The sequence below is a fragment of the Triticum urartu genome, chromosome 7A (assembly GCF_056163025.1).
Source record: "Triticum urartu cultivar PI428250 chromosome 7A, HENAU_Tu73, whole genome shotgun sequence".
Lineage (NCBI taxonomy): Eukaryota > Viridiplantae > Streptophyta > Magnoliopsida > Poales > Poaceae > Triticum > Triticum urartu.
In genome coordinates, this window is record NC_141879.1 from 209,014,317 (window position 1) to 209,040,442 (window position 26,126).

Below are 26,126 nucleotides of genomic sequence, written 5' to 3' on the forward strand. Positions count from 1 at the left end.
TAAGCCTCTCCCTCATACATATGATAAGTATCACTATCGAGTCATATTCAATTGCCTAGGGACAAACCTTTTCTCATTGTTCTTCAAAAACTTTTACTTATTTGTCCTTTTGTTAAAACATCAACTAACTCTTTATTATCTTGCAAAGCTATCTTTTTATTCGCAAAGTAGTTTTATTTCTTGTTTCTAAGTAAAGCAAACCTTAGTGCGCATAGAGTTAAATCGGTGGTTGATAGAACTTGAGAGAATATTAATTCTACCTTTAGCTCCTCGTTGGGTTCGACACTCATATTTATCGAGAAGGCTACAAGTAATTCCCTATACTTGTGGGTTATCACTCCCCACGCCGACCCTTCCCATCCCCTGGTTTGACTCCGGGTCAGCTTCTTCGGGAGGCGGCCATGGAGGTGTCTGGTTGTCCTCGGCGGCGACTGCTTCCCGCAAAGGGTCGGACGGGAGGTTTGGTTGCATGTGAGTCTCCTTCACCATCCACCCACACCAGGAGGGGTGGCTTCGTCCCGGCGACCATGGACCTGCGCCCCCTCCTGCATCCATGGCCTAACAATGCGGCTTCGGATCTGACACATCCTGGGAGCTGCGCTCTTTCTGGCTCCTTTGACTCGTTGGCTTCTCGGCATCTCCGCACCACCATCACCCTGCTGGTGCCCTTGGTTGGCCGTCCACCCTAGTGCATCATCGATGTCGACACGTTTTGAGAGTTGCGTCCCCTTCTAGCTCTCTAAGCCCGTCGGCGTCCCTGCTGCTTCGGTCTCGATGGTCTGAATCTGCGCTCCCTTTCGGATTCTGGCTCACCTGGGTCTCCGGCCACCCTCACATCCCCGCCGCCTTCATTCCGCTCAGCTACACAACCTTGCCCTCCTCCGAGGCTCGCGTGTCCAGCGGCACCCGATGCCTCCTTAGGTGTTGGGCATGGCTCCCCTCTTGCAGTCATAGCTCCGGCCTATGCCCAACTTCCTCTACTCCGGTTCGTGCTCCGATGGCTTGGGATTGCCCAGATTTTGGCCTGGGAGAAATCCTTGCATCCTATGTTGGCAGCGGCAATACCCGCGGGAGTCGTCCCCTTCTTGGAGGTGCTACCATGGCCGTTATTTGTGTCCCTCTTCGAGAATCAGGGGACACCCTAGGTTTGGTTTTCTGGATTGGACGACGACAACGTATTGGTGTCATTCTTTATACATGAAGGCCTCGTCTTGTTTGCTCGCGGCGTCCTCGGTGCTGGATTTGGAGATGTTGGTCGTCTAATTGTTGGTTGGACTGTTTCTTTGGTCGGCGAGTTTAGCTGTGTTTTCTTTATTTGGGTCGAGCATCTCATGCCTCTCTACTTCGTCCTCCATGTTCACGCCTCTTGCGTCCGTGTCATGTGTGTACCACCTCTTATACTCAATCTAACTTCTATCAATAAAATGATACGCAAACTTTGCGTATTCGCGGAAAAATAAGTAGTTGTAGATAGTAGACTATGATAACAAGAAATCGAGAGGGATGCTGAACAGTTTATCAAATATCACATGCATTCGTAGTTGTAAGCATTAATTAGAACATCCTGAAAATAGTTTACCTCCAAGGCATTGTGGTTTCTTGTTTGTTCGCATGGGTAGCAGATAGAGCCATTCTACATTATCCACGTGGTTGATTGAGTATAAAATACTTGATGACTTACGTATTTCATTAACCAGACGCATAGCATCAAGACTGATGTCTGAGCTCGTCAGTTCAATTCCTGTGATTGAGAAGCGTACAAGGAAACAAGAGAAGACCTGTATGCGTGTGATTAGTCTTGCTGAACATCTCTACGGAAAATGCAAATATTTCACGCTTACAATTCCAACGGCACCAACACAAATCAAATGCGGCTAACTCCTGGAGAACAACCTAATCTACAACAGCGGTCGTTAGAAATTTATCTTCTTGTTCTATTAGAATCATCATGCCGTTATATAAAATCATGGTTGTACAGATCACAAGGGCTGCGTGACTATCATCTGCCCCGCTTTCCTCAGGAAATCTACCGGTTTTTAGCAACAGCACAACTTTCAATCGAGCACAACAAACGCACATCAATGCATTGAAAGCAAGATAGCAGCAACATCACTAGACAACTAATAATGAGCATGCTACAACACATCTACCTTTCCCTGTTGCGCTTACAGGGTGCTTAAACACATTAATTGACGATTGGCAGTACCGCCAGCAATCGTCTCACTGTATATCGTGGTCCAGAATAACTAAACAGAACTGGAAGATAAAAGTGGGCGACAAGGCTTCCAGATGGAGGAACGTCGCAGGGTCATCGTCGATGTCAGCTCCTGAGTCCAACAAGTTTGCACATTTTAGCAACAAATCCACCATCACCCTTGCCAACTGCAACAGGCTCCTCCACCGGCTCCTTGAAATTGGCCTTATCACTGAGTTCTTCAAATGCGTAAACAACATTCTGTAGCCGGGCAACAAACTCGATTAGAAGCGAGGAAAATGTGGCCAAGGATAAGGCGCTTGCACTTTGATATGTTTTTGATTCCGTGTCTTCGAGTGGCAGGTTTGGATGGAACGTTGTTCGAGCAGGCCAATGTGGTAGCTTCTTGTAGCCGTCTATGGTTGACGACGAATCATATCTGCTACGGAATGAACTAGCAGCAAATGTCTTATAATGGTATGCCAAAGTTTGATCAGCAATGGTAGGTTCCAATGCTTCATTCTTATTTTCTCTTCCCGCAATAAGGGTGGCATTCATGGCATCTTTGATTCCTTCAGCTCGCTTGCTAGTGTGCCACGCTTCAGTATTCACCAAAAGATATGACCTCTCATCAATCTTTTTTTGCAACTCTTCAGCTGCCAAGTGGACTTCAAATAGAATATCTGAGGAGCTCAACTTTGTCATTGTCTTGACGTTGTTCCCAAGCTCGCGCAACACTTTAGCACATTCTCTGCCCACTTTATGAATTTCTGAACTAAAGACCTTTCTGCTTTCTGGCGGTGCCTAAAATCAGATATATAGTTGTTTAGAAAATACATGCACAACTTCAACAGGTCGTCGAGGAAACTATATTAGCAAACCTGAATTTCTGAAAGAATGCAACCATGCAGTGCCATGGCCGCGAAGGAACAATGCCTCAGTGCTCCACCAACTTTAGTGAAACTCTTCCAAGGATAGCTCATCATTTTGTAAGGGCCATGGGGTGGTTCCCATATAGCATCATCTAGCTAGAAGCACATACAAAAGAACCGATTAAACATTGACATAAAAAGGTGAGATAATCTAAATAGAAGTGTTAGCTTTAGAGCAAGATCAAACCAAGGTTTGCTCTTGTGCTGATGCTTCAATAGCTGCCCTGTACCCACTATATAGAGGATCATCAGAAGCTTGATATAGAAGTATTCTTGAAGAAATCCTTTCATATTCCATGCATTTCAGATATTCATCAACACAGCCTAGAATGAACAGCAAAATTGGCAATAAAGGCGTAAGAATCAGACGTACCTACACTCTACAGCCATCACAATGATACAACTAATATTTTCTACCTGTTCTCGGAAATTTAAACAATTCAACATGAGAAATGCTACGATTTCGTGGATTAGTGACATCATGGCAACCTTTCCACCCCACCAACGTTGTGAAAAGGCACCTCCTTGGTGGTCATGCTCACAATGTGGTGGATCTGGAAGTAGCAAAAGGCTGCCGTCTTTGGCAACACAGAACTCAACGTCGCCAACTTGCTTGACAATATCAAGCCTGAGGTTTGGCAGTGAGCTAATGCAGGGGCAGTTGGCCTGGAGGCGCTTCTCCCGTCAGTGACTAGCACTTCAGAGTGTTGCTTCGATTTTTTAGGGGTGATGGTCCTTTTGGGCCTATACATAATTTTTCCCAAATGATAAGTGCCACACGTGTGGCACGAAGCAATCCGGTCCTGACGGTTTTTACAACTAAAGTTGTCATCCGAAAGGAAAAACCCAAAAGAAAAACTGAAATTTGCCATCCAAAAAGAAAGTTGCCATAAAAAATGTTCGGAGTTGCCATGTGTTCGTGCCACACGTGTGGCACTTATCAGGGTCCTAATTTTCTTCTACTATCAATGCATGAAGAGATGCAAGGCTTGTGCGTTTTCTTGTAAAAAAAATACAATGATCTAAGCATCAATTTTTTAGGGGGTAGAAGGTTTATACCTTCTAAGGAATTTGCAACACCAGCAAAATTCTTTGCAACCAAATTGTGCAAGTCCTCTCCAGCCCAGATTGGGTAAATGCCTATATTGATTCCCAGACTGACAGCAGCACCAAGAGCAATGAATACAAATCTGTTTACAGCTGTATCAGTGAACTTCCCTGTGCTGTATCCAGAGACCATGACATAACCGAATGTTAGCAAGAATACACGAAATCCATATTCATAAGGCTTCATCTTTGGGTGCTGCTTTGCCAAGGTTGTACAAAAACCTAGCAGTCAAAAACATAAAGCCGATAGACAACAAGTTAGATACACTCGCATAACATGCACCAGGAAATGAACTCAGCATGCTTTTGATGCTTACCAACAGTGAAAGTGCTCACAACAATAATCACTTCTTCCATTTCCCCCAGGTTTTTGGCCGATTCAGCAATTGCTAGAGCAAGCCCTCCTGCAGTAAGTGTTCCTAATCCCCTATTGAAACCTCTGCTAAGTGTTGCACCTGCATAACAGTGGACCAAATTAATGAAGGGCAATAATGTTTTTGAATGTACACACCATGAAATTTAGCATTAAAAGCTCCATATCAGTGAGAGGCAGGTAAGACAAATACAAATTGTAAATATCTTCATACTTACATTCCATATCGAAATGGTATTATGCAGACCAGCAAAACTACAGGAGAAAGAAAGAGCCTTCACCAGTTGCTAATTAAGAACTGCACGTCAGAAATAGCATCTTTGGTCCATGTTAAGAACTGCATATCGCACGAGCGTGCATCTGTGTAAGTTCTACAACGGGTACTACAGCAAAGGGTTCCAGCCACTGAACTAGAATCTATAGTAAGAGAGTTCAGTGGTGCTTTCTAACGATCATAATGATAAGTTTAAAACATGTGACTAGGTAAAAATAAATAACGATATGTTGGTTCATAAAAACTTCAAGTACGGAGCAAGATATCCCATTAAAGGGCAGGCTTGCAACCAGCGATATACACTTCACAAATAACGCTACCATTAAGGCTGATTTCTGCATCACAGTGATACTATGAAAGATCAGCAAGCAACATCCAGGAAATGGTAGCCTTCCATCAGTTGCCAGTTAAAACATTAGGAATATTTGGTAAATTCTGTTTAGTAATTACCCCTCCAAACAAGATACATTTATTTAACTAGTCGTCATGGGTGTGTCTACCATTTCATATAATAAGTTCTGCAGCTGGTCCAAGATCAACGCTGGCCCAAGTAAAACTGTAGAACAAAATTTAGTGGCACTTTCCATCACTCATAGATAACTAAATTAATGGTGCTTCCTTGCAGAAAAAAGCAACAGGCTCAATATTCAGAGTGGTTGGCCAGAAGCCCAGAATCAGTGCTAATATGGATCTGAGCAGAGAAAAAACAGAATCTGCAAGCAGACAGGTGGGGATCCACTCGCCCCGGTGATTATTCAAAAAGAAAAACAGAATCTGCAAGTTCACAATACTGTACAAACCATAGAAACACCTGTAACTTAATCGATCTATCTACCACCAGGTCAACTTCAACTCTCCATAGCAGGCAGCGCTGCAGAACTGCACTGAACATACTGTTAACATTACCATGCTCCACGGGTCCACTTCATAACAACAGAAGTCGAAGCTTGGAAGGGAAATGTTGAAGAAAGTGAAGAGAGGTGGATCAAATCGCTGCAAAGCACCGAGTCGGAGGGAGGGGGCGGCCGGATCGGAACGTGCGTACCGATGCTGAACTCGAAGACGACGACGGCGGTGAGGAGGGCCCAGACGGAGTGGCTGACGAAGTCGCGCGGCTCGCGGACGAAGGCGAGCAGCGACATGAGCGCGATGGCCAGCGCGACCTTGGCCGCGAACACGGGCTTCCGCGGGTCGGACAGCGCGAGCGCCGACATCTCCGCCGGCCCCGCGGCCAGCGCGCCCCACGCCCGCGCCGCGGCGCGCCGGAGCGCCCCCTGCTTCGCATTCCCGATCCCCTCCCCCGGCGGCCCTGGCAGGCTCCACGCCGACGAGAGCAGCGGGCATTCGCCCCGTTGGTCCTCCAGCGTCGACCACTGTTCCTCCCGCGGCAGGAGCCCGGCGGCGGCGGCGCCCATCCCCATCCGCCGGGGAGGTCGCTTGCACGAGGATCGGTGTCGGTGCAGTGCGTCCGTGAGTGCGTGCAAGGACGGACAGGTTCGGCTCGCGGAGACACGAGAGATTATATAGAGCTTCTGGTTACCCTTGGATATGGATGGACGGCTGATCACTAACTTAGCGAAAGAAGGGAATCATTACGCAGACGCGCCAGATTCTTCACCCCACGCGCAGGGGCGTCACGCATGACCAAGCGCGAGCATCTACCAGGCAGAAAACACATATTTGATCTGTGGGCGAAAACAATTCAAAATTTAAACCGCTTTTGAAAAAAAAATCACGCTACCGATCCTTTCGAGTGGCGCCCGACAGCAAGGCGCTGCACCCTACCGTGCAGCGTCTTTCCCTTAGACGCTGCACCCCCGGCCAGCGTAGCAGCCCGGGGCCTGGCACGGCCCCACATACAGCAGTGCAGCGCCTAACCGCTAGGCGCCACACCGTGTAATGTGCAGCGCGTATCGCTTGGCCGCTGCACTGTGACTTCAGCCGCATCGGGCCGGCCCCTCCCAGGCAGTTCTTCCCTATCTCCAGGGAGTTGTTCTCTGGAACAGAGAGCAGCGGCGGCGCCTCCTTCGGATCCCCCCCACACCCCTTTCAGATCTGAAGATTTAAGTGGTGGATTCAATCTCCAATCCCTCCTACTAGGTAAACTCCTTTGTTTTTTTCTTTTCCTCCGTAAATTCGTTGCAATTTTAGGGATTTGTCCAAAATTGGGTGGAACCCTTGATTTGCTTGGTTTGGATCTTTATTTGTCCAAGATTGGGTGTTGTGATGAAGGATGTGTAGTCATAGTGGTATTATATGATTCTTGTTAGTGAAACCTAGATTGTTTTTTTAGATATATATGAGGTGCCTAGTTTTGTAGATAATTATGAGATGTTGTGTTTTGTAGCTATATATGAGATGTTGAGTTTTTAAGATATATATTAGATGTTGAGTTTATTTGAAATATGAGATGTTGAGTTACTTGAACACATATGACATACAAGATATATATGAGAATTTACAATCATTTATTCATTGTGTGAGGAGGAGATGTTTAGATTCTTGTAGATGAATACATATGAGATGTTTAGATGAACACATATGAGACGTTTAGTGTATACCGATATTTGAGATGAATTCATATATGTTTATTGTTTGGACTTTGTAAGGATGGTTTGGCTTCTCGACGATGCCTATGACACACGACACCGGGCCTACATGATGCGCGAGAAGGAGATGGTAATAATGAGTAATCTAAATATTTAGCAAATTTGCCTTTAGTTAAAATTGACATGCCCTAAGATTTTTCATTACTTGTTTTTTGCAAAAGCTTGAACCTCTGAAGATTCGGTATCACGGGGTCTCTGGTCCTGCGATGTCGTACGATGAGCGGTACACACCGTACATCCAGCAGGCAGGACTACTCCCGTGGATTCAGTTGGTCAACCGGTCCACGCAGAACCTCAACGCTCCACTAGTGTCCGCTCTTGCTGATCGGTGGAGGCCAGAGACGCACAGTTTCCATCTTCGGACTGGGAAGATGACCGTGGCGCTCGAGGATGTCTCCTTGATCACCGGTCTTGCTATCGACGGGAGGCCTCTCTGTATGAGCACCGATTCTAATGGGTGGTGCCAGCAGATGACTGCTCTTATCGGTATGGCTCCTACCGAGGCTGAGGCTGATGTAGAGGAGGGAGAAGAGAAGAAGAAGAAGGAAAGGAAAGCAGCCGGAGCTACTTTCACGTGGATTCAAAGGAACTTGGCCAATTGCCCTGCGGATGCAACTGATGATGTGATCCAGACAGATGCTCGTGTCTATATGTGGTACGTTGTCTCGAGGACTTTGTTTCCTGACTCCACGGGCAATAACACTCCATGGATGTGGCTGAAGGCGTTGACCGTCTTCGATAGCAGATGGAGTTGGGGTTCAACGACTCTTGCCTACTTGTACCGACAGGTAGTTGGTTTGTTTTATTACCAACTCATTTCTTCATTAGCAATGTAACCTTGCTGTCAAGTTAACATTGTTTTCTTTCATATGTAGTTGGACGATGCATGTTGCAGGATCACAGATTGGGTAGGCATTGGTGGTAATCTTCTTCTACTTTCTGTATGGAGCTGGGAGCGTCTGCCTGTTGGACACCCGAAGAGCGTCAAGTTTAATCCTTGGGATGAAGATGACGAATTACAGCGCCCCACTTGGGCTTACAAGTGGGATGTGGTTTCCGAGATGACGAAATATGTCAATCTCATGTACCAAAAGTACATTGCCGAGTTGGACACGATTACGCCTGAGCAGGTAACGAGGACATTACTTCAATTATTTCTCATGCTTACCTGAATAATTGTCATCAATGTTGCATTGTTGTCCTATTTCATAGGTGCAATGGCATCCATATGGCTCCAATGGCACAGTAAGGTACACTCCAGAGTTTGCCATCAACCCGATGTGCTTGAGGGATAGGGATCTTTGGCTCATGCAGTGCCCACTGATATGCAAATGGGTGGTTGAGCTTCACTTGCCACGTCGCGTGTATCGTCAGTTTGGTCTGTTCCAGCCTCACCCGTCGGATTGGGTGGACACGGACAAAGCACTTCATAGGTAAGAGAGCATGAACCGTATTGACTAAGCATCGCCACTCCTTCTTGATTGTGCTAATGTTTGGTTTTCTACCATGCAGGTTGGACAGGAGAAAGCAGCGGAAGATAAAGGATTGGGACAAGCATCATGCTTCGTATGTTACCCGCTTCCATCTTTGTGTGGAGCAAGCTCGTAACAGTGCACGCGCCCAACTTCGTGAGCATAGCTCACTTGCTTTCGATAACTACCTATGATGGCTTCTTGAAAATACTCGAGTTGAGATATGCCCGTCGGCATACAATGAGGATATTCTTGAAGAACCCGTAAACTTTGAGGATCTATCAAATGGGAAGTACAACAAAGATGTCAGGGAAGGGCTAGGAGTCCCTGTTGTTCCGGTGATTAACTATGTGGTAAAGTGTTCCCTTCTTTACTTTCCCGTTGGTCGTATTACACATGTTTGAATGGCTAACGTGTTACTTCGTTCTCATGCGCAGCGCAACCAGATCAAGAAATCAGCTGATGAAAGCCAGTCTATTCTGGAGAAGACACCGGTTGGAGAAGGCATTGATGAAGGTCCACTACAAAAATTTCTCAAGGTACATAACGCATGCATGTGTCCATGTTACATATCTTGCGGAGTTTGGTATCTTATACACTTGTTCATGTTACAGCGCCAGGCCAAGAGTTAAGGCGGTTATCGAACCTTCTTGGTTGCCGTGACCCAGAATATGATGAACCATCTGCCTCTAGGTCTGGCACACCATCAGACCCCTTATCTCACCATGAGGGGGACGATGTGAGTTCCTCACATGCTTATATGGACGATGAGGGTTCGGTCACCCAAGAGGTACAACTAATCTTTTAGATGTAATTCTCACTTGATTACGACATCGGTCTTTACCATATTGTTTCATTGTGTGATAGGTTGATGAGATTGATGACGACATTACTTTGGCGGAAGCTCAAGTTCGGTCCGCATACATGTTCAAGCGTAGGAAGCCTGTACGTCGGTATACGCCCACCGACTTTGACAATAGAGGCAACCCAAAGGTGGTCGCAGGGAGCTCGCGGATGGCGAGCTTGGATGATGAGACGAATGAGGAAGTGGAGGCAGAGGAGCCTCGTCCTAGCAGGAGGAAGAAGATTGCCAGCAGGCGTGGAACCAGGAGCCCGCGCACAAGGCATTAGTGCTTGTCGTTTTTATTATGAAATTGAACCTGTCGCCATTTCATTAGGTTGATGAACTTGTGAGGTTTTGTGATGTGTTGGTGAACACTTAGTAGTGTGGTACTTATGTTTGCGAACTTGTAGTAGTATTTGAATTGTCCTAAATGATGTGATGTTGAAGTTATTACTTGTGTTTGTTCAGTTTCTGCAGTTTACGGCACTGCACTATCCTTTTGAATTGAAGTTGCTGCCAAAAGAGCTTCCGTTTCTGCAGTTTAGCAGTTAACAGCAGTGCAGCGCCCAGGTGCCAGGCGCTGCACTATACTGTGCAACGCCCAATGGTCAGGCATCACACAGTATAGTGCAGTGCCTAGGCCTCAGGCGCTGCACATCTGGATGTGGATCCAGAGAGCAACAGAAGCTTTGCAGCAACATTTCTTGCCAAAAAAAATTCGAAGTTAGTGTGCAGCGCCTAATGGTAAGGCGCTGCACTATACTGTGTGACGCCTAACTGTTGGGCGTTGCATAGTATAGTGCAGCACCTGAGGCATTGGTGCTGCAGTGCTGTTAACTGCAAAACTACAGAAACAGAAGCACTTTTGGTAGCACTTTCAATTCACTTGAACATCACAACACTTATAATAACTTGAACTACATAGCAATTTGAACAAACACAAGTAATATGCCGATGGGTTCATCACTTAAGACAATTCAAACATTACTGCAACTTCGCAAACACAAGTAGCACACTACTAAGAGTTCACCAACATATCACATAACCTCACAAGTTCACGACATATTCATTACAAATTTAGGACTACTACGACATAGTTGACGACAAATGGCTTCTTGCCCTAGAAGATAGTTCATGACAAATACGGCATGTATGCATCCGGTTCCATGACAAGTGCACCGAAGCGAAGTCCCTACTGAGTCGAGCGAGGCCATTTCCCCTTCTTGTCACGTGCCTCATCCTCCTCTTGCGCCTTGCGAGCCTTTGCAAGCTTTCTTGCCCTATCCTCCTGACGAGCAAGTTTCGCTTGGCGTGCCCTCTCCTCTTGTCGTTTCTTCCGCTTGACGAAAGCGCGACCTTCGTGTTGGTGGCCATCGTTTGAGGTTCCTCCAGGCTCTTTCAATTCATACTTCCACTCATTGTCGTCATATAGAACATCTTCTTGGGAATCTTCCTTTCGTGATTGAAATTCCAACCATTCTTCAACCTTTGGTGGGAAATTATACTTGTGCTTTTCCTTGTTCTCACCAGCAATCTGCTTATCCGTCTCCATTGAGTACTTTAAAAAGTACACATTCATATTGTCAAATGTGTATTGAACTATTGTTGTCACGGGTAATGCACGTACACCCTTGAACACCTTATTGAAGCATTCTGCCATGTTGCTTGTCATTTGACTGTACCTCCGGCCATCTTCATCGAAAGCACGTGCCCACTTATTCCTTTATACAATGTTCCTATTGAGAAAGTCAAGACCACCGGGATCAAGTTTCTTGTGTGTGACCAATGCATTGTACAAGTTGGCAAACTGCCTGTCGGAGAAAGCGAGACAACAATCTTGAAGATCATCGGCCAACTCCTTGATACCATATGCCATATAGAAGTTTGCACAAAAGTGCCTCATGCACCATCGATGGTGCAACTTTGCATGTCTGGGAATGTCAACAACCACCACGTTTAGAATTCCTGGATGGCGATCCGATATGACACAAATTTCCCTGTCAGACGGTAATACCCTTGTTCTCAATTGACGCAAGAACCACTCCAAGTTATCATTGTTCTCCACCTCAACCAAAGCGAAAGCCAAAGGCAACACCCGGTTATTGGCATCACTTGCTATTGCAACCAAAAGAGTGCCCTTGTATTGTCCGGTCAAGAACGTGCCATCAATGGCGATGACGGGCTGACAATGCTCAAAAGCCCTCACGCATTGCTTAAAGGCCCAAAATGCACGACCAAATACTCGGACGGCCCTCCCGTTGTGAATCAATGTTTGGTTCCCATGAGGGTCGACCACATGAACCATGCTCGGGTTTGTAGCGGCCATAGCTAGCAACAACCTAGGGAATCAGTTGTATGCTTCCTCCCAATTGCCATATAACATCTTGAATGCGGCTTGCTTCGCCTTCCATGCCTTGCTGTACTTGATCTTGTAATGAAAGATGGCTTTCACAATGTCAATGACACTCTTAATGCTCATTGTTGGAAGTGTGGATATTTGGTTGGAAAGCCTGTAAGCGATGAACTCGGATGTGAGTTGTCTATGTTGTTGGTACACAAGCTCGCCATCCGCATTCTTGTGCCGGCACATGTGATTTGGTAGACAACTCACTATGCGCCAAGTGGGACCTCCTTTCCATGGCCTTGCATGCACAATCCATGGACATCTTGGCACTTCACATTTAACCATGTAACTCACATTGACGTCCGAGTTGGCCACTCTATGTGGACGATAATGCGTAACCGAGTAGTTGTCAAGCCACATCTTCAATTCTAAGAAAGAATCAAACTCACAACCGGGAAATATCCCGTTCTTGCCATCTTCCAAATCACGGTGAGAACTTGGCCTAGCTCCAAGAGATATACATTTGCCACCATCCACAACGGCTTCATCCGCAAGACTAAGATCCTTGAACAATGGTGTCTTGTGATCCCGCCCGAATACCTTCTTGAATGCTTGGGCGTCCTTCGGCATGAACCCCTCCTCATCAACTTCTTCATCGGGACCATCGTCATCCGAGTCCGATGCATATGGACGGGAAAAAGGGATGGATTGGTCCATTGTCTCTTGCACATGATATTGGTCGAGAGCACCCACATTGTTGTCATGGAGATCAACTTCGTTGTCGTCCTGCTCATACTCATCATTCTCCTCTTCAAAAGCTTCACTACAAAAAAATACACTTCCGTGATGATACGTGTTTGTCACAGTAGGTCACGTTTTCTGTCATAAATGTACATCCATGACAAATTTATGACAGAATCAAGATAGTCATACCTGTGCTGTCGTAGAAGTGTTCCATGACATTACCAAAATTATCATCACGGAAGTGTCCACTTCCATGATGATAAATCGCGCGTCACAGAAGTGCTTTCGTCAAGGGTGACCGACACGTGGCATCCACCGTAACGGAACGCCGTTAAGCTATCGGGTCTGGTTTTGGATCCGATAACCCGTTAACAGCCCGGACCAATGGGGATTTTCCACGTGTAAAATCATCATTGGCCGAAGGAAACACGTGTCAGCTCCGTGTTGGCACAGGTGTCACTCATCCAATGGGTGAGATGCGCCTATGATATGTTAACACGTGGACCGGCCCAAAAGTGGCCCATAAAGTTTAAATGGGCTGGCCCAACTAAAGGCCCACAAGATTTTGTAGACCATAATGGGCCGACCCAGCTAAAGGCCCACAAGATTTTGCGGGCCATAATGGGCCGGCCCAGTTAAAGGCCCACAAGATTTTTGCGGGCCATAATGGGCCGGCCCACAAGATTTTTGTGGACCATAATGGGCCGGCCCAGCTAAAGGCCCACGAGATTTCGATGATATTAATGGGCCGGCCCAACTGTAGGCCCACAAGATTTTGAGGACCCTAGTAGGCTGGCCCATTAACTGGCTGCCACGTTCCGGGCCTAATAATGGCCCTTATGAGATCCCGCCCATTAAAAGCCTACCACGTTCTGGGCCAAATTACGACCTAGATCAGGTCCGACCCTTTAAGAGGCTTTGGGCTAAATTATGGCCCATATCAGATTCGGCCCGTCAACTGGACGCTATGCTTTTGGGCCCATTTGCTAAAGGCCCATTTAGTAATTTGGCCTGATATTAGTTTCGTCCTGTTAAGGGCCCGTTTAACATTTTGGCCCTATATTAATTCCGGCATGTTAAAAGCCCGTCATATAGTTGGGACTAACTACGACCCGGTTTGCATCCGGCCTGCTAGCAGCCGATAATCTGATTGGGCCAAACAAGGGCCGAGACAATTTTGGCCTGTTATAAGCCCATGATTTGATTGGCACATTCATGGCCCGGGGTCTATTTCGGCCTGCTGCCGGTCCGTGAGCTGTTCGGCACGTTTCAGGCCCAACCTACTTTTCAGCCTCCTAAAGGCCCATTGAGTTTTCTTGGGAAAATAGGGCCGGCGGTTTACTCGGCCTATTAAAGGCCCGAATCTACTAGTGGGCCAGTTTACATTTAGGCCTGTTAACGGACCAAGATGACGGGGCCCATGATGCGAATCATACAGGTGATTTGCATGACAGCCGTTTGGCTGGTTTACTGCGAAGACAGGATATATATACAATAAAATAATTGCAGCATCGTGAATAAGAAAAAAACCTAGACTATACAATAAACAAATTATGACATATTACATCCACTGGGCATGAAAGTTCTCCACTATGATAATAAAGCACAAGCACACAGCGGATTACATACACTGGGCATCAAAGATCGCCACCAGTGCAACTAAACATGCTGACAAAATAATATACAAAACCGACATCACTTCAATAAAGTTCAAGAAAGGTTAGCCCTGCTCGGGAGCTGCAGCGCAAGTAGCTAAGCAAGTTGGTGAGACTGCACTTGTTTGACACTTATATCCTCCTCACTCCAAAAGATAAACAAGCAGACATATGACAGGTTTTGCACATATAAGTATCAGTGCTGACAATTCATCACATTTCTTACTGACGAATAAAGTGACATAGTTTAAAATAGCATTAACACAATATGGTATTGTTTAGGTCAAGACATGGCAGGAAATGACATTGTGAAGGAGTTGGCAGCTTCACGACACCACTGGATTACAAATCAAGAACTCATAAGTATCGATGCTTAGTGTGCTGTCAATTTATCCCATTTCAAATTGGCAAAATAAGATCACTTGCTCTGTATAGTTTAATTTACATGGTATGAAGAAGGAACTTGGTTGTACAACTGAAAACTTAAATTGAGAAGGACAAACTTTTGTTTATGAACTGGAGTACATAATAAACTTTAAACATGCAATTTGATGCGAACACCAAAAATAAACAACTGTTGCAGTCATGCCTAACCAAGTATACACAACAAAGTTTGAAGGCTTGAGAAGGACAAACTTACATTATTGGTGAAGGCAGGCTCTATAAAGCCCTTGTCCATGCTGATGGGGGGGGCAATTCAAGAAGTTTACCACAGAATCTTCTTCATAAGCATTGCCTTTATTCTACATTTTGTTAAGAGTAAATGTAGATGTGACAATATAAGAAAAAATGGAGAATATTTAAGATAAGATGAAGAGTGATGATACATAGCCAAGTAGCTATAAATGTATGTACAGCGATACCGGCAAAAGGTACAACCAAGAGCAATGCAAAGCTAAACTTCTTCAGTACCATCGGTGTTATCCAACCTTATGGTAAGAGTAAATATAGATCTTATGTGTAGAAAATGGAGGGCAAAGGAAAATAAGCGGCAGAGTGATGGTACATGAACAACTACCTGTCAATATATGTACACTAATAAAGGACAACAGGTACTTACAAGAACAATCCAGAGCTAAAAAATTTCATTGGCATTGGATATATTCTACACTAATGTAACCATTCATATAGATCAAATAATTTGGAGCGAACAATTGATAAGCAAGCTATCATGCATACTGCTGTCACATAATGAACCAGGTGTGTGTGCAATTACAGTGATACAGGACAACAGGTACTAACAAGAGCAAAGCAGCGGGCATCATATTTGCGATATCATATCGTTCTTTTCAAACCGGAATTCTTATTCGAGCAGATTTCCTGCAAAAAAGATCCGTAAGGCACATGCGGAAAAGTAGAAGTTCAAATTGTCATGCGATATCATAGACAGTACCTCATCCTCGGAACGAGACCAGTGCATAACAAGGTTTTTCCATTCAATGTCTTCTAAATTTAGCACAGGATACTTCACCAGAAATTCATTTATAGACTTGCCATCAAAGTGTGATTTCCTCAGGTAACACCGATACTGCTGCAATGCTTCCTTGAAAAGCGCAAGCAAGCTTTGCTCGTCATGACTATCCAGATTGACCCTCGCCTACTTACAACAATGTAATGTAAATCATTGATGTGTTCAATCAGTAGAAAACAGGAAAATAATCACCATGAATAATAGCACTTACACGTAAGTGGGACAGGAAGATGTGAAAATGGTGTTTGTCTTCACTATAATCTTCCCATGATGGGAATATATGCACGTAGTCCCTAACAACATTGAAAGCATTGTCTTTTAAACTAGGAATAACTGGAATGGGGTTCCAATCTGCAGGAATTGGCCGTCTCTGCAGTTGAGATAAGTCTTGGACCGGTGGACTTGCTGTACTTTTTGCTGGATTGGGATTTTTCTGTGGTACAGCTGGTGCTATGGCAAATGAAATGGGTATACCTTTTGCTGGAGTGCAGGTCCTGTGTGGTGGGGCTAGTGGTGTGGCCAGTGAAGTATGGGTATAGTCTGCTGGAGTCGGTCCTACGTTTTGTGTCACTGGTTGTACAGCCAATATAAGTGGGGTGCTGTCTGATTTCTCCGGCACCACCACGTTTTTAAGGACTTTGGTGGTGCTCCTTCAGGTTCGGCAATCACCCTCTTCCTTTTTGATGTCTGATGCACAAGAACAACATTTGAGTGGAAACATATGGTATGATGACAGATGAAATATGTATTGATAATGGATGGGCATGGCATCTCGACATATATGATGAGTAAACTAAGCAGATGGCGGTGCAACAAAGTAGAAGAAATGCAAGACAACATATGCAAGATACGCACAATCAATAAAACCTTGCCAAATTAGATCAGACACCTTGATGGGTGAACAGGACAGGCCATCTGCCTTTGACTCCTCGAGGTTAGAATAGTCATTAGAATCATATTCTGAACAAGAATCAACAGGTGGTGAGTGTATGAGTTTCATTGCATCCAGAATAGCACTCAATGCCTTGGTGCCAATTTTGTAAGTCATTGCGGTGTTTAGCTTCAAGAGTGGACTGCTGCTAGTGCGACACAAAGCAGCTACACAGATCATAGTGTAGATATAACGGGAAAACCGTAAGCATCAGAGTAAAAACAGCAAAGTGGAACTTGCTGGAATATATGTGCTAGTATTGCCAGTACAGCTAGAAAGCCTTTGGATACCAGCTCTCTTCAACTGAAGGTGCGGTACTGTTAATATCAGTGTAATTCTCAAAGGCGACACACCTCCCCGCATTTCCTTGCTATTCTTATAGGATTCAAGTGGGCAGGCCACTACAAATCCTATTCCCATGTTTACAAAATCCTACGAATCAAAGAGGCCCGACGAGTTCAAAGTGTCCATATCAACCGACCGTATAGACCTCTACACTGCAAATGTCCCTGCTCATATTCACTACAAGGAACATATTGTACTACTATCATACTCCCTCCGTTCCAAAATATAAGTCTTGGTAGAGATTTCCACTATGGATCACATGCATATGTATCCAGATACATTTTGGAGTGTAGATCACTCATTTTGCTCCATATGTAGTCCATGGTGGAATCTATACAAAGACTTGTATTTAGGAATGGAGAGAGTACTTATTAAAGAAGAACGGAAGAGGAACATGCTAAAGAAGAGCAAACTGATTTTGGATAATAAAATGTTCGTTGCGCAGTCCCACACATGATGAGCCAGAGCGCATTAAGAAAGCAACTCCCTGCTGTCTCTCTATATGTGGTGCACGTGCTTTTTCGAAAGTAAAGCAGGAACATTAGCTTACCAATTAAATGTTATCTGTTTTAGTAATATCAGCATCATATCAGATTCGTACTTGAGCAACAAGTTTGGAGTTATGAGTGGCACGGTGTTTAGCTTGATGGATTCAGGAGCAGTGCTAAGCAGGTACGATGATGGTACTGAATATAAAGGCATGTCTGCATTTGGGTCAGTCGATCATTTCAGGCGGTTGGATGAAGATCCTACGTCTCCTAACCCTTCTTGTTCCTCATCTCTGATTCTTCCCATACACAACACCGCACGGGCCGCTGGCCGGACCATCGGCCCCCACCGCCTGTGTTCCTCTACCACCCCCACCCCGCCCCCACCCACGTCAAGTTTTCTTCATTCGGCGAGGCCCCACCACCGCCCCCAACAACCAAAGTCCCCATCCAAGCGCCTTCGTTCGCACCGGCGAACTCCGACGAGCTCTGAAAAATCGACTGGCCCAATTTTGAAATTTAGTCTAGTGTGATTTAACTAGTGTGGAATATAAAAGGCGAAAACCATAAGCATTGGGAGTATAGTGTTGAGCGTGCCATGGCAGATCTGAAGGTGCAAACCGGACAAAGGCAACTTTGCAACCAATGTTTGCTCTCAACTAGCAAGTAAGTGATGGACAAGAAATCAGAGTAAAGCAGTGGCGATCTATTTTCTTGCTGCGATAAATAAGTTGAGCAGATACGAAAGAGTACCGCCTCTAGTGCGGCGCCGTGTATGCATCTGCTGAGAATTTGACGGTGTCGCGGTAGCGATGGCTGTCGGCGGCGTGGAAGCAGATCTAGGAGGGTAGACGGTGGCGGCGGGGTGCGGTGGACGAGACGATCGTAAGAGTGGCGCCGGCAAGGTGGACGACGGTGGGGATGAAGCGAGAGGACGGGATGCAAGGATCCCGGTCCAAAGCCGTGGATGAGAGAGGTCGATCTCTTGTAATGGACAGCGGCGTCGGGGTATCAGCTCCGGCATGGTGGAGGAGGACGGCGGTGGTTGGGGTGGCGGACAGAGGAGGCTGCAGTGGAGAGGGTGTTTTGACGCCCACGGAGTACGAATGGGGAAATGGAGGTGGAGAGGAAGGGGGGATGTCGGTGTCAAAACCGGCGGATCTCGGGTAGGGGGCCCCGAACTGTGCGTCTAGGCCGGATGGTAACAGGAGGCAGGGGACACGAAGTTTTACCCAGGTTCGGGCCCTCTCGATGGAGGTAAAACCCTACGTCCTGCTTGATTAATATTGATGGTATGGGTATTACAAGAGTTGATCTACCATGAGATCAGAGAGGCTAAACCCTAGAAGCTAGCCTATGGTATGATTGTTGATATGTATGTTGTCCTACGGACTAAAACCCTCCGGTTTATATAGACACCGGAGAGGGTTAGGGTTACATAGAGTCGGTTACAATGGTAGGAGATCTGATCATCCGTATCTTCAAGCTTGCCTTCCACGCCAAGGAAAGTCCCTTCCGGATGCGGGACGGAGTCTTCAATCTTGTATCTTCATAGCCCGGGGTTCCGGTGGAAGGTATAGTTCGGCTATCCGAACACCCCCTAATCCAGGACTCCCTCTGTAGCCCCTGAACCAGGCTTCAATGACGATGGGTCCGGCGCGCAAATTGTCTTCGGCATTGCAAGGCGGGTTCCTCCTCCAAGTACTTCATAGAAGATTTTGAACACAAAGATAGTGTCCGGCTCTGTAAAATAAGTTTCAGGGAGAATAATAATATTACCACAAATCTAATCTGCTGACGTATTCCGTGGCGCGACACGCCACGACCAAGCCTTTATCCGAGTCGTTCAATTACCCACCTCAGCGTGTCATGCGAGGTGGTTTCCTTGGCATGTCTTGTTAAAGCAGAGATCGTGTCCCCTTATCACGGGATTCTCATCAACACGGGCGTGGGTAACCCAACCGCTTCTAGGACTCCTAGATCATAGGCAAGTCCAAACGGACACGGGGAGGACGCTTGATATCCACCCTTCTTTATAAAGGGGCAAAGCTTCTACTTTTCCCTCCCATGCTCAATCGAATCCTTCCCCCACCTCAAGCTCAAATGCCCGAAGCTCAGGTCAGGTGCTCCGAACCTTCAGTCATGTCCGGATCCAGCCTTCAAGGCCGATGGATGCCCTCCTCCGTCTCGGAAGAGGACATCAAAAAGTTGAGAGAGGCCAGGTATCTGACCGCCGAAATATCGCATCGGCTGCCTCCCCGGGGGCAGGCCGTCCCCTCTCCCAAACCCAACGAGTGCGTCATGTTCGTCCCCCACTTCCTCTGAGGTCTAGGTTTTGCACTGGATCCTTTCGTCAGGGGCTTGATGTTTTATTATGGGCTAGACTTCCATGATCTAGCTCCGGACTCCTTCCTGCATATCATGACTTTTGTTGTCGTATGCGAGGCCTTCCTCCGGGTTACCCCCCACTTTGGTTTATGGCTCAAGACCTTTGAAGTAAAGCCGAAGATGATCGAGGGGCAACATGCAGAGTGTGGAGGCGCCTCAATACGCAATATGGCAGGAGCTTTGTGGCCCAAAGGTTCCATCCCAGAGGTGTCTGCATTGTGGCAACAGGAGTGGTTCTACATCACGACTCCTAGAAGCGCCAAGTGGGCGGCCGCCCCCGTTTTTCGCTCGGGCCCTCCGCCACGACTGATGTCATGGATCAGCAGAGGACTGAGCTGGGGTCTAGCCAAGGACGTGCCCTTATTACAAAGCCGCATTCGAGATCTCTTCGATGAAGATCTCAGTTTGGTCGTGGTAATACAAGTTATGCTGGTCCGTCAAGTCCAGCCTTGCAAACGTCGGCCCCTTCACTTGTGGGAGTTCAATCCCGAGGGTCCTCGTGCCATTCAAAATTTTCTCGGCCTGACGCACGAGGATATGTATAAGTTATTCTTCGGACCTCAAGTAGAGTGTCCGGAATTCACCGAGGACATGGGCCTGAATAGTAACCGCGCCGCCGAACAGGTAAGGAATCTTCCGGCCGAACATATTATCTCTCCTTCATTACGAAGTTATTTCTGAGAGTTTGCTTTTTTGACCAGGACTGGCTAGCAAAGGCGAAGTTGATTCGGTGTTCGGCCCCCCTCCCTGAGGGTTTGGAGAATCCGGTATTGGAAAAGATGCTCCAGGCCGCACCTTGCCCGGATCCCTTGAAGGAAGACACTGTGGAGGATAATACGGGCAGATGCGGGCCCCCAATGCTGCCTATTCTAACCGAGGAAGCGAGCGTCTCCGTGAAGTAAGACGACCGGAAGAGGAAAAGGACCGCTCCCGGGAATTCGGAAGCCGAAGCTTCCAAACGGGAGAAGAAATCTTCCGCCGGGGGCCCTACCTTGGGGGGTGCTACTGCCGCACAAAGTCCGCGGGGGGATCAATTCTCTCGGGAGTCGTAAGTGACCCGAAAACTTTAATAGTACAGATATGCCATCCCTTTCTTCTGAGAAAATAACCACCGCATACATTTGTGCAGTTCGGGCCTTAGCCCCTCTCAAATGAGCTCGTCTTCAGGGGATCTTCTTCCAGAGATGATGGAGAGCGAGATGCCTCCTCCGGACTCCTCCGCTCTGGAAGCGGGCGACCCTGAAGTGTCGTCGCGGAGGGCCTCTCCGAGTTCGAAGAGGCCAGAAGGTGATCCTATTGATCCCCAAGGCTCCCCGTGTCCGGCTCCCGAAGAGAGTGGACAAAAGAGTCCGACGCGGTCTAGTGTGCGATTGGACGTTCTAAGGGAGTTGGTGGGGCGAGCGGCCATCTCAGACGATCACCGTGTGCTGATGAATATGGTGATGGAGAGGATATCGTCCGCCGAAAGCGGATTGCATGAAGCTTTTATGAGTCTACTGACAGGCTTTGAGGTACGTAAAAAAGGAATGTGTAATAGTCCTGCACATGCTAGGTGTGCCCTGTGTATATAGTAGCCCCTGAGACTCTGGTTGTCGTCGGAAACGATGACGAATGGAGGATCATATTCCCAGGTAATAACCATACTGCCTTTATGTGCAGGAGATGGAAGCTCCGGTGGCCAGCCGGACGAGCCAGTTTGCCCGTTTAGAACGGCCGTTGGATGCGGCAGATGCCGACATCGAGCTTGTTAACAGAAGGCTTGACGAGGCGCAAGGTAAGTATCCTTGTCTGGTAAACGCCAAATAGGAAGAGTATGATGCCAGTGTTTTTAACATGTTATGACTGCAGATGGAGCTGCCACTGTTGAAGCCTTGCGAGCGGAACTTGCCCAAGCCAAGGAACAAGCAAGATTAGGTAATGCGGCTGCTTTGAAGGCGGCCGAGGAGTTGCGAGCCGAGAAGGCCGCACATGGCGAGAGCCAGAAGAAGATGGCTAATATGGCCGTAGAGTTAAAAGCCGCCATAGACCGTTGCCGGGCTCTTGAAAAGGAAAACCAGGCAAAGGCATCGGACCTTGAGAAGGCTGCTATAACGGGAAAAGACCTCCGCTCTGCTATGAGGGCGAAGAGGGAGGAGCTGCGGGAAGCCGGGGATATTGTAGCCGGGAAGTCCTTTATGCTACAGAGGAAGTACGGAGATCCACGGTATGCCCCTCTGGATCGGCTGTGGAGTTCGGAGGATGAGTATATGGATTTGGCGGCGAGCGCTGCCGATGCGGCCAAGTACTTCCAGAGTCATACGGACCGCGAAGTAGACTAGCTGTTTTGGAAGCAATTCCTTTCTCCCGAGCGTCCGCTTTCATTGACGGACCAATTAGCCGAATGGGCCGAACTGAATAGGTTGTCCGGACTCTCCATGAGGTCTGTTGTGGATCAGCTATGGCCTGGAAGGTCAAAACCGAGCAGCTATTTCAGCTTGGTGCAGCAGGTCCTCGATGTGGTTCCATGCATAAATGCGATGAAGAGGTCGGCGTGCATAGAAGGTGCACGGATGGCCTTTGCCCGTGCTAAAGTGTACTGGGCAGAGATGGATGCTACCACTGTTGCAGCGCATGATTCGGCCATAGGTCGAAGGGCTGCTGAGCACTACTTTGAGGAAGTATTTGAGGGTGCTCGTTTGATAGAGACCCAGTGCTAAAAAAATATTATGTTTGAGTGACATGTAATCTCATTGTAAGTGAAATGCTTTTATAAATTTTTATGAGGCTACTTTTATACTTTTGCCTGAAAGTAATGTGATGCCTCTTGGGCGGCCGTTTATGTATACATGAGTATAACCTGAAAGATTGCAGTTGTCGGCTTCAACCCCCATGCATATAATGCGGAGGTGTTCGCAAAAACACGCGTTCACACTTAACCCAACATCTTGGTCCTATTAAGGAGGTGATAGCGGAGCGAGCGAGTCTACCGGACTATAATGCTTTAACACTTTCACTTAGCCATAGGAGTTTGACAGTGGGGCTACTAGATAGCCCCTGGTGGCTCCGCACTCTCCCGATCCCGGGGTGCGTATATGCCTGGCCGGAAAGCGGCCCTTCGTTAAAGTGGAGGAATTCTAACATTCCCATGAGTCATCGAGTGGTTGACCAGTCTCACGCTAGATCATGACAGTTAGTTTTTGGCTTTCTCTACTGAGGTGCTCGTCCGGATAAACCAGGGCACAATCGCAGTAGTTCTCCTGGTGCTACCTTAGCCGGTAAAGCGGAACGTAAGGCACCAAAACGCAGGAGCCAGGCAAACCCAACATTTGACCAAAGACAATGATTCGGAGCTGATGCATATAGAGCCAAACTCGCGACGCCGAACACTCCCTAAGGTATTCGGTCTTTGTGGTATAAACCGGGCCTGAAGAATGGCCTTTGTAAGAAGCCCCTTGTGTCCAGGTACGTGCATTGTTCTGGCGTGGCCACATGCCAAGACGTCAGCATCCTACTCAACAGTGGATATGTATCAACAAGAGACAGTAAAAAAGGTTTACGCATTGTCTTAATCTAAAAAGAATCCTTGGGTCGGGTCCCTGCTGCACGTCTGCGCCTGTGTCTCCGTTGTGCTATATCCTAGACGGGTGTAGCACGATGATCATCTGTAAAAGAGAGGAATTTGGGTGAAAAGGTTGTCGTGCAAAAGGATAGTTTTCTAAAGAAACCATGTATAATTCAAGATAAGAAGAAATCGCCACTCGTCTGTGTGCGTTGAGCCCCTTGTACTTTTGAAAGATAGGGGTGTGACCGTTTATTCGATATGAGTAGAGGCGCCGGACTTGATTAGTTGTGACTGAGGTCTTGACGACCTATTGGATGCTTTTGCTTGTCCAGGCGCCTTTATTGTGCGGCTGCCAAGGCAGCCTCACTCTCTTTGGCGCGCAGAGATCGCTTGATACTTCCGTGCACTGAAATGATGCCACGAGGACCGGGCATCTTGAGTGTTAGGGAGGCGTAGTGTGGTATTGCATTAAAGCGAGCAAAAGCTTTGCGTCCGAGTAGTGCTTGATAGCCACTTTTAAACGGAGCGACGTGGAAAGTTAAATGCTCGCGACGGAAGTTATCGGGGGAGCCGAATATAACTTGTAGTAGGAGGGAGCCCGTACAACGAGCCCCTGGGCCTGGCGTTACTCCTTTAAAGGTAGTATTGCTATGGCGAATTTGTGTTGGGTCTAACCCCATCCCGCGGATTGTATCTTGATATATTAGGTTTAGGCTACTGCCGCCATCGATCAAGACTCGTGTGAAGTGGTATCCGCCAATTATTGGGTCTAATACCAGGGCAGCCCATCCTGCATGCCGGGTACTTGATGCGTAATCGCGATGGTCGAAGGTGATCGGTTGGGACGACCAGTGGCGGGACTTCGCGGTGACAGTCACTTGGGTATATTTTTCAGGGAGTGCCGCATTGCTTTTTCTCTTGATCACGTGTAACACGTTTACTATTTTGACTTCGGGTGGAAATTTCTTTTGTCCCCCCTTGTCTTGCTTGGGAGGGTCGTCCTCGTCTTCACTTGGTGTATCCTCCCCCTTGTGTATGGCGTTAAGCTTGCCGGACTGCTTGAAGACCCAACATTCTCTGTGGGTATGATTACTAGGTTTGCTAGGGGTACTATGGATCTGACATACTTGGTCCAGGATTTTGTTGAGGCTGGACAGTTCATCCCTGGTGCCTTTGGAGGGCGCCTTTTGGTTTGACCGAGGGACTTTGAATCCGGCGTTTACTGCCGTGCCCTTCGTGCTGTCTTCTTTATTCCGGCATTTGTTATTGCTGTTGTGCCGTGATTTCCCGTTTCCATCTCTAACTTCAGATGTATTGGGGTCGCTGGTGCTGCATCTGGCTAGCCAGCTGTCCTCACCTGCGCAAAAGCGGGTCATGAGGTTTGTTAATGCGGCCATCGTTCTCGGCTTGTTTTGGCCGAGGTGTCTGGCGAGCCATTGGTCGCGGATGCTGTGCTTGAAAGCCGCTAAGGTTTTGGCGTCCGGACAGTCGACAATCTGGTTCTTTTTAGTAAGAAACCTATTCCAAAGCTTTCGGGATGACTCTCTAGGCTGTTGAGTTATGTGACTCAGGTCGTCCGCATTCGGAGGTCGGACATACGTCCCTTGAAAGTTTGCCCGAAAGGCGTCTTCGAGCTCTTCCCAACTTCTAATGGAGCTTTCGGGGAGGCCTTTGAGCCAGTGACGAGATGGCCCTTTGAGTTTGAGAGGTAAGTACTTGATGGCATGGAGATTATCCCCTCGAGCCATATGTATATGGAGGATATAGTCCTCAATCCAGACCCCAGGGTCTATTGTTCCGTCGTATGCCTCTATGTTTACGGGCTTGAATCCCTTTGGGAATTCGTGGTCCAGCACCTCATCGGTGGAACATAGGGGGTGTGCGGCACCCCTGTAGCTGGGTGTGCCGTGTTGTTCGGATGTTTGTTGTGTTGCATTGTATGCTGGGGCGCGCTTGCGTGGTCCATAGATGGATCTTGTTGCACGGTCCTTTGGGTGCGAGCCCTCGCATGGGTCGCGTGTTGTATTGTGAGCGGCGTTGCATGCCGTTCTGCGGTGGTAGAGGGGTCGTTTATCTGATCGGGTGGCTACTTTGATATTTGGTTGTGGGGGGTCTGAGGCCTCCTCATCGAATTCGGGTAGCAGCTTCCGCTTTGGGTAGCTCTTGGAGGGGCGATTGTCGCCGTACCTTGCTACGGTGTTGAGTATCTTGCTCCATCTGAATTGGAGCGTGTCTTGCACGGCCTTGAGCCTTCGCTTCTGCTTTTTAAGGCTCCTCGCGGTGGCAACGAGCCTTTTACGGGCATTCTGCTGCTCCGGGTGCCTGTCCGGCGTTATGTCGTCCGGACCATTATCCCTGATAGGTTTTGTTTGTTCAGTTTGATTATCCGGATTGCCGCTATTCGGCAGTGGTTT

The 26,126-nt window shown here is 47.3% G+C and overlaps 1 protein-coding gene across 1 annotated transcript; it reads right to left on the reverse strand.

Moving 5' to 3' along the window:
- Positions 1–2,058: 2,058 nt before the first annotated feature.
- Positions 2,059–6,383, reverse strand: LOC125521509 (aluminum-activated malate transporter 9). Its single transcript, XM_048686566.2, has 6 exons — positions 5,926–6,383; positions 4,551–4,688; positions 4,186–4,455; positions 3,314–3,450; positions 3,076–3,222; positions 2,059–2,998 (listed from the first exon to the last, which is right to left on the reverse strand). Exons 1-6 carry the CDS (start codon positions 6,299–6,301, stop codon positions 2,321–2,323), a joined length of 1,746 nt encoding a protein of 581 aa, XP_048542523.1. The 5' UTR covers positions 6,302–6,383; the 3' UTR covers positions 2,059–2,320.
- Positions 6,384–26,126: the final 19,743 nt, after the last annotated feature.

Coding starts and splice junctions, on each gene's coding strand:
- LOC125521509 (XM_048686566.2), bottom strand. CDS start 6,301: ATGGGGATGGGCGCCGCCGCCGCCGGGCTCCTGCCGCGGGAGGAACAG. Junction 3,223..3,313: donor CAGCACAAGAGCAAACCTTG/GTTTGATCTTGC, acceptor ATGTGCTTCTAG/CTAGATGATGCTATATGGGA. Junction 2,999..3,075: donor GCATTCTTTCAGAAATTCAG/GTTTGCTAATAT, acceptor ATCTGATTTTAG/GCACCGCCAGAAAGCAGAAA.